Genomic DNA, 16,000 nt, shown 5'->3' with positions numbered 1-16,000 from the left:
TGTCAGAAACCGTCTCAGGGAAGCTCATCTGCATGCTCGTCGTCCTCATCGGGGTCTCGACCTGACTCCAGTTCGTCGTCGTAACCGACTTGAGTGGGCAAATGCTCACATTCGCTGGCGTTTGGCACGTTGGAGAGGTGTTCTCTACACGGATGATGCGAAGGAGATGTGTTGCACTGCATGAGGCAAATGGTGGTCACACCAGATACTGACTGGTATCCCCCCCAATAAAACAAAACTGCACCTTTCAGAGTGGCCTTTTATTGTGGACAGTCTAAGGCACACCTGTGCACTAATCATGGTGTCTAATCAGCATCTTGATATGGCACACCTGTGAGGTGGGATGGATTATCTCAGCAAAGGAGAAGTGCTCACTATCACAGATTTCAACTGGTTTGTGAAAAATATTTGAGGGAAATGGTGATATTGTGTATGTGGAAAAAGTTTTAGATCTTTGAGTTCATCTCATACAAAATGGGAGCAAAACCAAAAGTGTTGCGTTTATATTTTTGTTGAGTATACATACAGTGTTACACCTGTTTTGGCATTATTCTCACAAAAAGAAATTCTGGTAAGACCTTATCCGATTTGCCATTGGTCATATTTCGAAGACTTTTTTTAATTATAGAAGAATGTAGTAATTGCTTTCTTCAAACATAAAAAAATGAGATTTTTTTTCCCCATAATGAATCCATTAATAATGCAGGCAAAATGTGTCATTGTCTAAATTTACAAATTACAAAACAATTTTGTTATTTTTTTTTAAAGAAACTGAACAATGTATAAAACACTTTCTTCTATGAACAACAAGGCTATGAAAATATGAATTAGTCTCCATCCTAAAATGATGGAGTAGATAAATGATGCTGAATAGATAAATGCACATGAAAAGCAGGAGATAAAATAAAGATAATGTGATGACAAATGGGAAACATACTCTATGAGGTCCTCCAAGTGGTTGTAGATATTGTCATCTTCCACACTTTCCTCTGTTGGAAATGGCCTTAAAAGGGAGATAAAACAATATGACACACACACACTTACACTGAAATGACAGTTTTTTCTTCAGCATGTACAGCTGGGTATCATTTTTATCATTTTTATAATTTTGCATCCGTGTACCACCACAGTTGACCTGAAATGACACAATCAATGCGATTAAAGTGTAAACATGCTGTTTTAATTCAAAGGGTTTAATAAAAATATCACATTATAAATTTAGAAATTATGGCCATTTTCATACACCGGCTCTCCATTTTTGGAGGCCAAAAGTAATTAGACAACCTAAGATACTTATTTATCCAAGGATTAATGATAATACTGTATTGAAAATCACATAGTGGGCATCATCTAATAATGACTTTCCTTCCTTGAGATGCTTTTCCAGGCCTTTACTGCAGCCTCCTTCAGTTGATGCTTACTTGTGGGTCTTTTGTTTTATCTGGAAAATGTAAAGCATACTCCACAGGCTGCGGTCAGGTGACTGACTTGGCCAATTAAGAATATTCCATTTCACTGCCTTGAGAAACTTTCTGATTGCTTTGACTTTGTGTTTTGGGCCATCTGCACTGTGAAGTACCATTGTCACAGTTTGGCAGTATTTTGACTGAATCAGAGCAGTTGTGCTATACATACTCCTCAGGTGCTATCTCCTCCTAAGGAGGGCCTGCATTTGTGGAGATCCAAAACTGTGCTCTGGAAACCTTCACTTAATTCTTTACTAAACACAAAAAGGCAGTGATTCTACACATAGGCCTATAAAAAGAGTCAAAGGTTCCCCAGTTAACTCTCAAGTATGCCAAAATATTTATTCAGAAGCTTTCATAAGTAATTTATCAGTTTTCAGAAGCTTTTAGTAACTTGCGGGTTGTTGAAAGAGGCTTTATCTCAGTGTATGTCAGCCATGAACCCACTGGAAAAAATAGATTTTGTATATCAACACATTCTCACTCCCAACTCTTCACATTATAACAGAAAACCTCTTTTTTTTGTACCTGAACATCAATATGTGGCGAGTTGGATTGTCGCGACATTGAGTAATGCATGGGAAAACACTGGCTCGAACTCTAACCATAACCCAAACATAGATGAATGTTTACTGATGACTTGAATGACATATCTGAAATAAAGATATCAATCTATATAATAACAGAGTAAACAATAAAATAATTTAAGTATTGTTAAATAAAACTGAATATATACAGGTGGACAAAATTTAGATGTATGTAAAGTTGATGTCTGAATTTGTATAATGCCATCTAATATAATAATTATATGTGGTATTATAATAGTGGTATTATATGGCATGTAATATGCCGTAAAATACCACTGTCAAGTCTTTCACTTTATGGAAAGGAAATATGGTTACAGCACATAACATTATATTGTGTCATATGAAAAATCATATATTGTATTGTCAAATGTCACACCACATTTATGAGTATTATTAAACACATAATACAACTATGAGATTACACCATACCTGATTCCAGTTTGTTGAGCAACCACTGTGTGTGAAAGCTTAGATAACGTGTCCATAACCTGCAATGAAAATAAAAATGTTGTTAGTGAAGTATACAACTGGTTTATAGCACAACAGCACATGTATTATGCAGAAACACTACATTAGTTATACTATGGTGGCAGTTTGATGCAAAATAATCCATTGTGGCTGTAATTCTATAATAAGACACATGAGGGCAGCATACTCAAAGCATCCAACACTACATTTTAGTGCACTGTAAATGCGTTTCCTGTAACTGTGTCATATTTCTTTGGTACAAGGACAGTTAATATCAATAATTACTGTAAACGTGCAATAATTTGTAAAGGATTTTATTATTTGCAGCTGTTGGACAGATGTTACAGAGTCATTTTCAAAACAATCTAAAATGAAACTTGAAATGAATCAATGTTACAGCACATTATTATTGTTTCATTTGATTTGAATTAATTTGATTAATTATTACATGTATACAATAGATACAACAGTGTGATAATAAAAAGGAAAGCACAAGAAAACACAAGCATTTATTTCCATTGTGGACCTTGATGTTGTTAAAAAAAATATGTGATTAAAAAGCAAGTAACATATCTGTTTGAAACAATTGGGAGGAAAAGAACAAATACGTCCAGGTAGAGAAGCATAAGTTACAAGAAGCACAAGTTACACAGCACACACTGATGCATAAACAGACTGAAGATGGCAACATGATGGATCGCTTCAGGACATTGATTTCTAGCGCTGACAAAGCTGATTGTAAATGAAATGTTTAGATGATCTCTAAAAGGCTGGTGTGTCCAGCTCTCTTGTGTGTAGTGCCAGTGTGGAGTCATGCCATCCCTGTGCAGCCTGAACAAAAACTAAGCCTGACTAAAAAAACTTTATCTCAACGACAGAGTGCAATCTTTCGTTACACATCTGTCCATCTGTTGTTCTTGCATTCACTAATTACCTGAGAGGGTAATGACCACAGCACACACAGTCTATTTCTTAAACACAAGACAGCCATAATATTGTATTGATTTATTTGAGTGTAAAGGAGTTGCAGAGAGGTATGTGACTGTATGTATGACTGTTTGTCTCTTTGCATTAGCAACGGTCTACCAAAATCTAGACCTTGGTTCCTCGTTATGCTACCTGTCCTTGGAAAAGACACACATCTGCTTTGGCCCAGTTCACCGAACTATAAATGGGAACCGGACTTGTCTAGGAAAGTAGGCTGCATTGGACTCGTAGTCCAACTATGGAGAATTGCAAACTCTCATCCAGAGGTGGGACGAAGTCACCATCAAGTCGCTCTCAAGTCATGAATTAGGAAGTCCCAAATCAAGTCTCAAGTCATAATGACGACCAACTGTTTGCAAGCTGACAGGAGACTTGACTTGGGACTTGTAGACTGATGACTTGAGAATGACTTGACAGTGACTTCATCCCACCTCTGCTCTCATCTGCTTCATGGTACAGCATCAGGGGATACGTACATGTCAGCACCAGTGGACCACAGGGCCTATATAGGACTTCCTCACTTCTACGTATTAATGCTGTAGGTGACTGCTGCCCCTCTTGCTCACTTTACCATATTTATCAAACAATAAGTTGTGCTTTTTGTATATGTTTAGCTGGTCCTGCAACTTATATTTCAAAGTGAGTTACATCAAAAAATACTTAACTACTGTATTATCTATGGCTACAAGATGGTACAATCTACACGTGACGAGCTGTTACTGTATATTGGTCTGAATGAAGCATCACCATCTGATCCACACTCTGAAGCAAAATGTGGTAGTAATGCACCCTTAAGCTACAATCTAAATGAGGAGGACATGCTAAGTCTTGACGAATGAGTGAAATTAATAAATCACACTCCCAACCTGAAAGACCTCACTGTTGAATAAAGAGAGGGAATAACCATCACAAGAGCTGGAATAAATATAGGTACACAACAAAATCACGTGTTAAATTAACACTGACACAGTCTATATGAGTCCACACTGGGTCATTGAGGAATATATAGACACTGGTAGTGTTAATTTAATACTGTCAGTGTTAATTTTACACTGGTGATTTTGCTGTGTAGTAACCTTCATACAACTCCACTGCACTTGATTGCACTTTGTGGGAAGGACATTGAGGAGGACAGCTAGACTAAGGTAAGGACAACTCTTTTAATTAAGTTAATCTACATTTCATGAGGTAAACATGCACATCAGCTCCACACTGAGGTTTTCATCCATTCAATGGTGACAAGAAGCAGTTTGCACTTAGGTTCTCTGTGCCTCATACAATAGCATTAATTAGCCCGCTAGCTTCTGCTCACTAATGCGCTGCTTGTGTTATAAGTAAATAAAGAAGTGTTTGTATTAATAATAAATAAATAAAATTTATTTTGCTTCTTGTTGCTTTGCTTTCTTGTTCTTGTTTTTCCCTGTTCTTGATGATTTTTTTTAGAAAGATGCAACTAATACCCTGGTGTGACATATAGGCCTAAAAATACAGTATATGACTCAAGCATAGCCATTACAGCAAAGCCACACTCCACTATGATCAGCATCTGATTGTCATGTGAGGTCAGTCATGCTTTTGCGCTATCATGACTGATATTACCATATAATGTCATGGTGCTATGCTGAGTTTTGGCAATGTCCTTGACCCTGTATGTGTGTTCTGGCTGACAAATCACTACTGGACGTCTGTGCTGAATGAAATGCCACTTTATAACTTGAGTCTGGGCAAGGGGCTGAAAGACCTCTTATTATTAGTTGTCTATGTAGTGACTTAACACATGCAGAAGAAAACATGCTTCACATATTCACAAATACATCACAGATAATCCTAATATAAGGTCTTAAAGATCAATACTGGTCACTTAAAAAGCATTCATTACCCCCTGCCTGTAACTATTGACAAGGCATTGTCAAGCAAATCTCATTTGCCTTAGAGTAATCATTTCTAGTGATTTTAGATTAAAAAAGGAAAAACTATTTGACCATTTAAATGAGTGGAACTGTTGGTTCCCTAGTTTTAAACTACAGTATTATTAAAAATCAGTCTGCCCTGCCTTCACTGTGCATGCGTCATTTTGGAGCATCAGCCGTGGTTCACCGATTATCACCTTGTTTCTGCTTAAAACTGCACTCTAGTCATCATCTGTCTCAGCAACAGATATCTGAAGCTTTTGTACAACAATCATTTCCACATAAATTCAGCATTATTTCATCATAAAAGACAAGGAATTGATCAAAGCGCCACAGTGGCATGTTTGAGTCCGAGGTGTTGCTGCGCCTACGTCATTTCAGAGTGTCAGTAGCACATCACCGATTATCGCCTCATTTCTACTTAAAACAGCCTCGTTTCTGCTTAAAACTGACTTTATAATGATTTACGAGTTTTTAATTTGTCAGCTGATGGTTAATAATCACATTATTCCCTTTGATCACTTTGGGTGTAGAGAGTCAGACTCAGAGTCAGTCACAGATGCATGCACATTGAAGGCACAGTGAATTTTTAGAGGGGACTGTTCGGTCGGGATCAATTCTACGTGTCCATTTGAGGTGGTCTGGGTCCTTGGGAAAGACACTTCATCAGCATTGTTCTAGCCTTAGCTAAGATGTAAGATGAGATGGACTAGTTAGTGTCCCATCTAGGGGGTAGTCACGGATTCTCATCTGCTTCATGAAACAGAAGCCACAGATCAGCACTGGCCCTGTGGTCCTCACGGCTCAAACAGGATTTACTCTTACTTTCTAAGATGGAAATGTTGACTAAATGCACAAAACCTAATCAGTTAAACTCTAAGACAGCCATCGTAACAGAGGGAAATATCAATGACTGATACCTCATACCTCATATCAAGTTCAACATTTAATCACCATAGATAGATATCAGAGGCAACATTGGCCTAAATTAAAGTTCATTTTGTGTGCCTTTGACCAAAGGAGAATATTAGTTGTGAACAGCTGAGTAGTAGGAGGTGCATTCACAGAGCAGCTCGGCAGTGGCTCACTGCCCATTATGAGATGAGGCAGCAATACAAAAATAAAAGAGAAGTACACCCAATTTTTAGAACTGCACAGAAGTATGGAATGTTTTAAGCTGATCAGACAGTACATTTCATGTTGCCGGTTTGCCATATTGCACATCACTAACTTTCATTTTGACATCTTGACCAATGTTTGCATTTATCTTGCATACAAATATTATTCTGAAGCAAACCCACGCCCTAGCCTCTGTTGCAGGAGTGCCAAACTTTGTAGATACTTGAATGGCCACTTTAGGCCGGCTCTAAAAGTGAGTCGCTGTTCATAGAAGGTCATGTTAAAATGTCCAATAGAGGAGAAATAAACATGTTGGTTGCATGGTCCAAAACCAAAAAAACACAGTTTTGGTCTCTGTAACTACTGTCCTCATTCATGACAATTGTACAGGGTAATTTTTTTGTTTTAATAACTCATCCGTTGAAGCTATTTTCATCCAATTATAATAACAGGGATGTAGTCACATTGAGTGGAGTGTTGTATAAAGTACCGGAAAATCACACTTAAGTAAAAGTACAGATACCCATTTAAAAAAAATGACTTTGGTAGAAGTTCAAGTCACTGATAAAAAAATGCTACTCAAGTAAAAGTCTTAAAGTATCTAGTATTTATTGTACTTAAGTATGACAAGTAATGTACAACTAAACGTACTCAAGTATTGAAAGTAAAAGTATAAGTAAATGTTAATCAAAAACGGACTGATTTTTTTTTTTATATTACAAAGTTTACCTAGGCTTGTAAATGACTGGTAGTATTAGTCAAAATACTGAAAATTGTGCACATCACAAAAAACACTTCAGAAACAAGGTTTCAAAACCTAAAAAAGAGTAGGCTACTTACTAGGTGTTCACAGGAAACAGTTATTTATTTCTATATGTATTTATTTATTTTCATTGTTACATGATTTTATCTTTTCTGTTGTGTTTTGTTTCATTAGGTTCTTTTTGTCTCTTTCTCTAAAATTGTACTGTAACATTATTAGTCTATTATTATTGACTATTATTGCCTATTATGTAGACTATTATCGTTGTTGCTATAATATATGAATAAAAATAAATTAAAAAAATTACAATTTGACTCTTTTACAACAACGAACGGTGTTCCATTAATTATATAGAAAACAAATCAACACAAACGTGCTGATGTAAACAGCTTAATGCTAACTTTAACATTGAAAATGCCATAGACATGCTAATGCGTTAGCATCGGCCCCATTTTTAAGTTATAAAATACATCTATCAACTGTTTCAGAAGACCATAACAGGTCATAACAGCGGGAAAAAAATAGGATAAAGCGAAATAAAATCCATGAATCGTAGATCGAAGCACTGCTTCGACCTGCGAATCACTGCTTCGAATGGTTCAAGGTTCAAAGCAAAGTCGCGCTGCAGAAAAGTTGATTACAGACCTGCTGCAGGTCTGTAATCAATGTAGAGAAATGATCATTTTCCTGACAAACACCCCCCAAGTGCGCAACTGCAAAAAAGCCTACCGGACATGCCTCATGACAAATCGGCCTGACTTCGTTGCAGTCACTAGTAGTGGTGTCTCTGGAATACACGACTTTTTTCGTGTGTGTGTGTGTTTTTTGTAACGAGTAACGGCATGGTGCATAGAAAATGTATCGGAGTAGAAGTATGCAATTAAGGTCAGAAATCTAGTAAAGTAAAAGTGAAGCTGAATTAAAAAACTCAAGTACTGATTACTCCTTGAAAAAGTAACTTAGTTACTTTACTAATTACTCAGTTTTAAAAGTAACTAAGTTAGATTTCTAGTTACTTCTTTAGTTACTTTCAGCAGCTGCCGACAACACCCCAACCCAACATGAAAATGATAACCCGTTTTGCCAATACTGACTTTATAGTAACCCTTTCTTGACTTCAATGAACATAAATACTTTAAAAAAATAAAATAAAGACACCTTTCTTGAATTCATATTTAAATGTTAACAGCACTGTAATGGTAAAACTTACCATTTCTAACCTACATTGTTTATAAATGTAACTATTAAATTCTTTCTAACAGCACTTTTCCATCTGCATCAGACACTCAAAGTGCTTTACAAATAATGCCTCACATTCACCCCTATGTGTGGTTGAAATTCTTTCTAAATTATTATTATTATCATCATCATTATTATTATTATTATTAAGTAGTATTAGTAGTAGTAATAGTATGAAAAAATGTCTTCAAAAGTAGACCTTTACTCTAGAGCTGTTGTTGGAAAGCCCCCCCATGTTCACTTCCCACATAGATTCGTTCCTGGCTTGCTGTTTGAGCAGGAAGATTTGTGCAAAAAAACACGACCACACTGACAGGTAAGAAAGTTTTTATCAGCGTTTTTTTACATCATGTCATCCTCAGAAAGAGACTTTTGGCGCATTTGGGTGGAAAAAAGTGTTAGCATTTATAACGCGTCACAGATCAGGTGTTTTTAATGAGGACACGCACAGAGCGGCACAGCGTTTTAAAGAAAAAAGATGTAAAAATGCCACTGTAAAACTATAGCTCTGAGCATCACCACACTTTGAGAGACAACTGTTTTTCAACTCGGAGCTGCTGCACAGTGGATGTGGCTCTGTGCTCACACCTCACTGAAAGTGGGCAGTTCAGACCTCCACCTGCATCTCGTTGGGACACCTGTTTTAAAGCTGTGATCGACCCACAATGCAAAAATAATAGTAACGCACAGTGAGTCAGAAAAGTTTAATCTGATTACTGATTTGCAAAAATTATCATCTTAGATTATTCGTTACTGAAAAAGCAGTCAGAATAGAGTAACATGTTACTAAGAGCCCATTAACACATAGTGCGATTGTGGTCGAATTGCGCATGAAGTGTGCATGAAGCAGGAATCGTATGCAAAACATGTAAAATCGTAGCTGCCTCCAATGCCTCGTTCACCTGTTGCTACAACTATTTGCGCACACCAGCAGCTGAAAGATGGCATGTGCCCTGTGAGAGCCCATCAAACCCTCTCCCGGCAGGAGTCGGCCAAATTCCAGGTGATACACACAAACATCTGTGGACTGTGGAGTTGCCAAGTATACATGTGGCGTTCCAGTGTGTCAGCTCCCCCCACAACACGTTTGCGTGTGGTTCACGTGCCTCCACAAGCAAGGCACCTCTTATCTGATCACAGAGTGACACTGACACCTTGGTGTGTGCGCTGAACAGACAGGGGCGTGGCTGGCTGACAGCAGCAACAACTCTGTTAATAACTGTGGTCCTGGACGTCACAGCTTCAGAACACATACCATATTTTGACGGACACATGCGTGTGTGTGTTTGCTGTCCTCATGTGGAAATACAGAAAAACATATATCGCTTTTGCGACGGGCCGGAGAGCACGCACATTGACAGGCTGTCCCAGCTGAAATGGACCATCAGTTCATATGGACATGCAGCAGGCGATCTGAATGTCACGTCTGTCTGACAGGATACGTGTGTCCTGTGAGCGGCACACTGCAGGACTGTATGACAAGCCAACAGTGCGACAAATACCCCACTTTCAGTCACGTATCAGCAGAAATACGTCTTAACAAACGCCGTTTGGTCAGTTGTCATGGTGCTTTTTTCTGTTTAAAAAAAAACACGTTTATGTCCTTGTTGATTTCAGGCATTTTTCCGTACCCTTTACAGGCCAGCGATGGTAGTGCAGTGGTAACGGTTCTGGCTGGCAATCAGAGCTTTTGTAAATTGCAGCTTCGAATCCCGTGGGTGGCATGTATTTTTTTTTTCACAGCAGCTGCATGATGTGGTTACACATGCTCCAGCTGCTCAGTTTCAATTTCAATTTATTTTCATTTATATAGTGCCAAATCACAACAAAGTTGCCTCAAGGAGCTTCACACAAGTAAGGTCTGACCTTACACTCATGCACGACACCGTCGCGTGCATGAAAACGTCGCAGTGGGTTCGTTCACGCCTGCATGTCGGCTCGATGTTTTCGTGGTTCGCTCATACGAGCTGTTCCACCGTGATACTTATTCGTACTGTGTGTGAAGGAGCCCTTAATGATGTAATATCAGCAGATACATTTTTGTTTCAATGTTTAATGTCTGGAACATCTGTCCAAACTGATTGCTCCCCTGGTCATGTCTCATCTCTAGCTGTGGGGTGGAAGAAAAGTGGTGTTAAACTATGTTACAAACCAAATTATTAAAGTTGTGTTTTGTCTTTTATTTATTTATTTTGCTCATATTTTTGTTCAGTTGAGTTTCATATTTGTATTATATGCTACAGCACAAAGTGTACGTGGGCGATGAACCTGCTTATCTGAGAGCTGCACTCAAAAAATACCACAGAGCACAAGGGATGTGCTTTTATATGGACTAAAGTCTAAAGCTGTGTTATCATGGATGATAAGAAGGAGCCCACTAAGATGCTCATAGCCACACAGATGGGCATAAGTACATTTGGTATCAAGGCAAATGTGTGCTGACACGTGTTGCAGTGACACTTGCACTGCATTGTGTGCCACTTTGCACATAGTAGAAGTTCGGGTCATTCATCTTTGTTTTTATGTGAACAATGTAAGTGAACTATGCTTAATGTTTATCTTTTTTTCCTCAGTTTGATGAAAATTCAGTAAGGTATATCTTATATATTATATTCCAATTCTAAGGTGGAACTATGCCAGTACCTTATATAAAGGTATATCTAAATATCTAAAAAGGAAGAGTGAAATAGGAGAATAGAAAAGAGTAGAGTAGAGCCACTTAGGTGCCTGGTCTTGAGAACCAGGGATGTACTGAATGTGTGATTAATGCATTTTGATTTGAAAAGCATGCTGAATTATTTGCTATAGAAATGGCTATTTATAGGCTTTGGAAAGGTCTTGGCATGAACAATGTAAAACTGTATGGATGGATAGATAAATTAATCTATCTCACTCAGATTGACAACACAAAAACAATATCCCATAATGAGGATAGAAAACATAATTAAAACATGATAAAAGCTTTTTGACATATCCTGCATACAATATGGTAGTGAAAAAATGGCCAACATAGGGAAGATAACAAAAACACAGCTATAAAATCCCACTGAGGCACGCTGAAATCCTGGACTGCAGAAGTTCGGGAACATCTGCTACCATTTTGCCCTTTTGGAGGGGTCAGAAGTTGTCAGTTTGATTATAATTTTATTCCAATTTTAATATGTTGTCATCACATGTTGTTTCTGATAAACACTCCCACATCGAATGAATTCTTGTGTTCTTGGGGACCACAGTTCACCCTTTGACTCTATCACTAATACAAATAGACAGTGATGTAAATTGTAATTTTAATGTTATATGAAATAAAATTGTATGCATTCCAAAACTGAAAGAAGGTTACAGAATCTGGCTGCCAGTTGGCAGAACAAATGTGCAAAAACCGAAGAGCCAGAATGTGCTGAGCAGAGCTTTGGATGGTGTCCAGTTATTTATTTTTTTATTATCTGGCGGAGGATTTGGATTGGAGAGTAGCTGTTTGCTTTTTGGCTTCGATGAACAAGAGTCATGTGTCTTCACAGTAACACTGACCATCTGCACACAGTCCATCTACTACTATCAGAAATGTGCATGTGAAAAAAATGCTGGTTTGGTGTTCAGTCTGTGCAAGTAAGGCAAAGGATACAGGGAGAGCAGTTGTGCAGCAGATGATTTGCGACACCGGGCGTTCGACCCTTTAGTGGAGGCTAATAAACCACAGCTACATCTAATGATTCACAGCAGAGCAATTAAAGACGGATGAGGGATATGTCTGTGCACATGAAAGGAGATGAGTGCATTGTGTGTGCGTGTGTGTATGTGTGTGACAGAGATCCATTTCTGTGATTTTCGATTGTGAGCTTATTGAGAATCAAAAACCCTGATTAGGCCACAGTTAAAGTGGTTTGTGCTGTTTTTATCTGCTTTATACAGTTAAATGTGATTAAACATCTTCAATGTTACACTGTTCTCTCTAATCCACTAATATACCCTGTTTTCTGGAGTATAAGTCACATTGCTGTATAAGTTGCACCTTTTTTCACTATTATTTGCTCTGTCATTTGGGATTTTTGTGCATTGTTGTAGTGTACTTTTTTATGATTTCCATTTATTCTTTTATTACTAGAGTTTAGTTTGTTTAGTGCTTTGATTCCAGGGAATGTCCTATATGCATGCTTGTGTATGGCTCAGCCCAGTCTCCAGAATTAATTTGTGCTGACGCAAAGTGCCTCATTTTCGTCACAATATCAGGAACCAATAGATTAACGAATATTTCGTGCTGCTGAATCACAAGTAATTCATTCCATAATGGCTGCACGAAATTAAAAGTGAAGCGGGGGGTTGGTTATGGTCAGGGTTGGGGGAAGGAGTAAGGTTAGGTTATGGTTAAGGTTAGGGTCAGGGGTAGGAGTAGGGTTAGTAATAGTGAGTTAGTGACAGGCACACAAAAAAGAACAAAAAAACAAACAAAAAACAAACATGAGACTGGGCTGTGCTGTTACCATGAGTGAGAAGTGTAGCGCATTTGATGTCTTCTGCCACCGTCTCTGTTTGTGGGTGTGTAAAAATAAAAGCGTGTATGCGTGTGTGTGTGCAATTTCAACCACAGACAAAGTGGGGAGAGCTGACATTTGCCGTTTGGTATGCTTATGTATTTTAGGTCAAGGATGAACGCCGCCAAAACGGAACATTGATAGGACTAACATTTTTAGAGAAACTATGGATATAAGCTAACAACACTGAACAATGGACATTGATATTTACAACACCAATTCCAATGAAGTTGGGACGTTGTATAAAATGTAAATAAAAACATAATACAATGATTTGCAAATCATCTTCAACCTATGTTCAACTGAATATGCCACAAAGACAAGATATTTAATGTTCAAACTGATAAACCTTATTGTTTTTGTGAAAATATTTGCTCATTTTGAAATGGACACCTACAACACATTTCAAAAAAGTTGGGACAGTGGTATGTTCTCCCTGTGTTCATGTAGGTTCCCTCCGGGTATTTTGGCTTCCTCACACTCCCACTTCTTGTCTATATGTGACCATGCAATACACTGGCGTCGTGTCCAAGGTGTTCCAAGCTTCTCGCACTGTGACAGCTGGAATAGGGTCCAGCCACCCTGTGACCCCAAATTAGAGTAAGTGGGTATAGAAAATGGATGAACAAGTGTGTGATTTTTTTTCAGTATACAAGTTGCACATGAGTGTGAAGTCGCAACACCTCCCAAACAAAACATAAAATAAAATGTAGCTTATACTCTGGAAAATACAGTAAGTCAAATGTAGGTCTGAAATGGCTAGTGTTGAACATCTGTGACGTATGTAACAGATATTGACATCGGAGCTGTTTGCTTTGTGAGACATCTGCCATTTAACCTATTCTCAACAAAACATTTGTTGTAAAAAGTACAAAAACGTGATGCACAAAATTCATACATATTCGTACACCTCCATGTACTTTCTGCTGGGAGGTGGTGAAGACATCACTGACACAATGATGGTGGATTATCCAAGCAAAAATAAAAAAAAATATATCAGTCATCTTTCCCTTATTATTATGGGTAATGCAACCCTAACCTTAAACCTAAACCTAATCTTATACAAAACACAGACCTACATTTCTGAATGTTTTATGTGAAATGTGTGCTGTGCATATCTGGAGAAATTCATCAAAATTTCCAGAAATGTGATGGTTAACTTTTTTGCATCATATGAAATGTACCATGAGAATATTATGGGCCATTACCTGGATCACGATACTGTTAGAGATGTGACATTTTCAACTGAACAATTGAAAATGTGTTTTCAAGGATTCTACACCTTGGTACACCTTGAATTCTACACCTTGGTGTCGAATATACACACAAAATATGTACACACAAGGTGTCCTTCCGCAGTATATTTTATCACAAAGTGCTTTCTATGAAAATTGGACATAATGATGTATTAGCTGCAGCACCGTTTTGTTCTAGTTCTAGTAATGTTCACAAATGTTTGACAAGACTTTCAACCAATGTGGAAAATCTATTAGTTTCAAGTCATTTTGAAAGAACCCACAGTGCATTGTGTTCAGAAGCCAAAGATTTTCCACATGGATGAAAATGCCAACGGTTGCAATTCTATACACTGAGAATAAAACAGACAAGCTTCTGGATGTGTAACTCAACATTTTTGTAGGTTTCACACACAACCTAGTTTACTGTCCCAGTTTTTCCCACAGCGCTTTTACACCTCCTATCTGCAGCACAAACTCGCTTCCATTTTTGTCTAAATTACAGATTACTTTTTGAAAAATACCAAACATTTCATTCATCTCACACCATAGTAAACCTGAAGAAATGAAGGTACAGGAATGAACCTAAAGAATACAATGCTTTGTCACGCCAGCTGTATCCTAGCAGGAAAACATGAACAACTAGGGTTTGTACCTTTACAATTAATCAAAGGTACACAGTTGTTACCTTGAGGTCCATTTCTGTACCTTAAAGGGTACAATTCTGAAGAAATTATATTCCAGGTTCTCTGTGTGAAGCTACCGGAATGGATGCAAAAGGGGTGAAAATGCTTTGTCAGTCTAGCTGTACCTTTAGGTACATAAATCATCCTCAGGTTTTTCTGAGTGAAACATAAGAACCATACATGTTTCCTGAAGAGGTTAGGTGGGCAATAATATCAGTGACAAACAGTCGACCAAGGCTTCATAATTCACATGCAAACAGAAGACCTGCTTTACATATACATATAGATATATACGAGGTCTGTCAATAAAGTATAGGTCCTTTTTATTTTTTTCAAAAACTATATGGATTTCATTCATATGTTTTTACGTCAGACATGCTTGAACCCTCGTGCGCATGCGTGAGTTTTTCCACGCCTGTCGGTGATGTCATCCGCCTGTGAGCACTCCTTGTGGGAGGAGTCGTCCAGCCCCTCGTCGGAATTCCTTTGTCTGAGAAGTTGCTGAGAGACTGGCGCTTTGTTTGATCAAAATTTTTCTAAACCTGTGAGGCACATCGAAGTGGACACGGTTCGAAAAATTAAGCTGGTTTTCGGTGAAAATTTTAACGGCTGATGAGAGATTTTGAGGTGATACTGTCGCTTTAAGGACCCGTCCGCGCATCTTTCATTAAAAAATCTCCTTTAACAGTGGAATATCCGGATAAAATGCTGAAACCAACTTCTTCTGAAACTTCTCTGTTCTCTCACGACGTCCTGGATCAATAGAGCCTGAAATGTGGAGCTTTTCAGCTTGAAACAGGCTGATGACGGCGCCTGAGAGCGCTGCGCGATGTCCCGCTGTGTTGGAAGTCCTTAAAGCGACAGTATCACCTCAAAATCTCTCATCAGCCGTTAAAATTTTCACCGAAAACCAGCTTAATTTTTCGAACCGTGTCCACTTCGATGTGTCTCAGAGGTTTAGAAAAAATTTTGATCAAACAAAGCGCCAGTCTCTCAGCAACTTCTCAGACA

The 16,000-nt window shown here is 38.1% G+C and overlaps 1 protein-coding gene across 2 annotated transcripts in view; it reads right to left on the bottom strand.

Annotated features, from left to right (window-relative positions):
• LOC117511416 (guanine nucleotide exchange factor VAV3-like) overlaps nt 1-16,000 on the bottom strand; it is a 397,959-nt gene that overhangs the window by 240,711 nt on the left and 141,248 nt on the right. For both annotated transcript variants that reach the window (XM_034171445.1, XM_034171451.1), the window contains exons 3-4: nt 2,483-2,541; nt 938-1,003 (exon numbers count right to left, since the gene is read on the bottom strand). In XM_034171445.1, coding sequence (XP_034027336.1) covers nt 938-1,003; nt 2,483-2,541 — 125 coding nt within the window. The remainder of the gene's footprint in view (nt 1-937; nt 1,004-2,482; nt 2,542-16,000) is intronic.

This window comes from Thalassophryne amazonica, chromosome 1 (assembly GCF_902500255.1).
Source record: "Thalassophryne amazonica chromosome 1, fThaAma1.1, whole genome shotgun sequence".
Lineage (NCBI taxonomy): Eukaryota > Metazoa > Chordata > Actinopteri > Batrachoidiformes > Batrachoididae > Thalassophryne > Thalassophryne amazonica.
The sequence above is the reverse complement of the archived record's forward strand: the minus strand, read 5'-3'. Positions and strand labels throughout refer to the sequence as shown.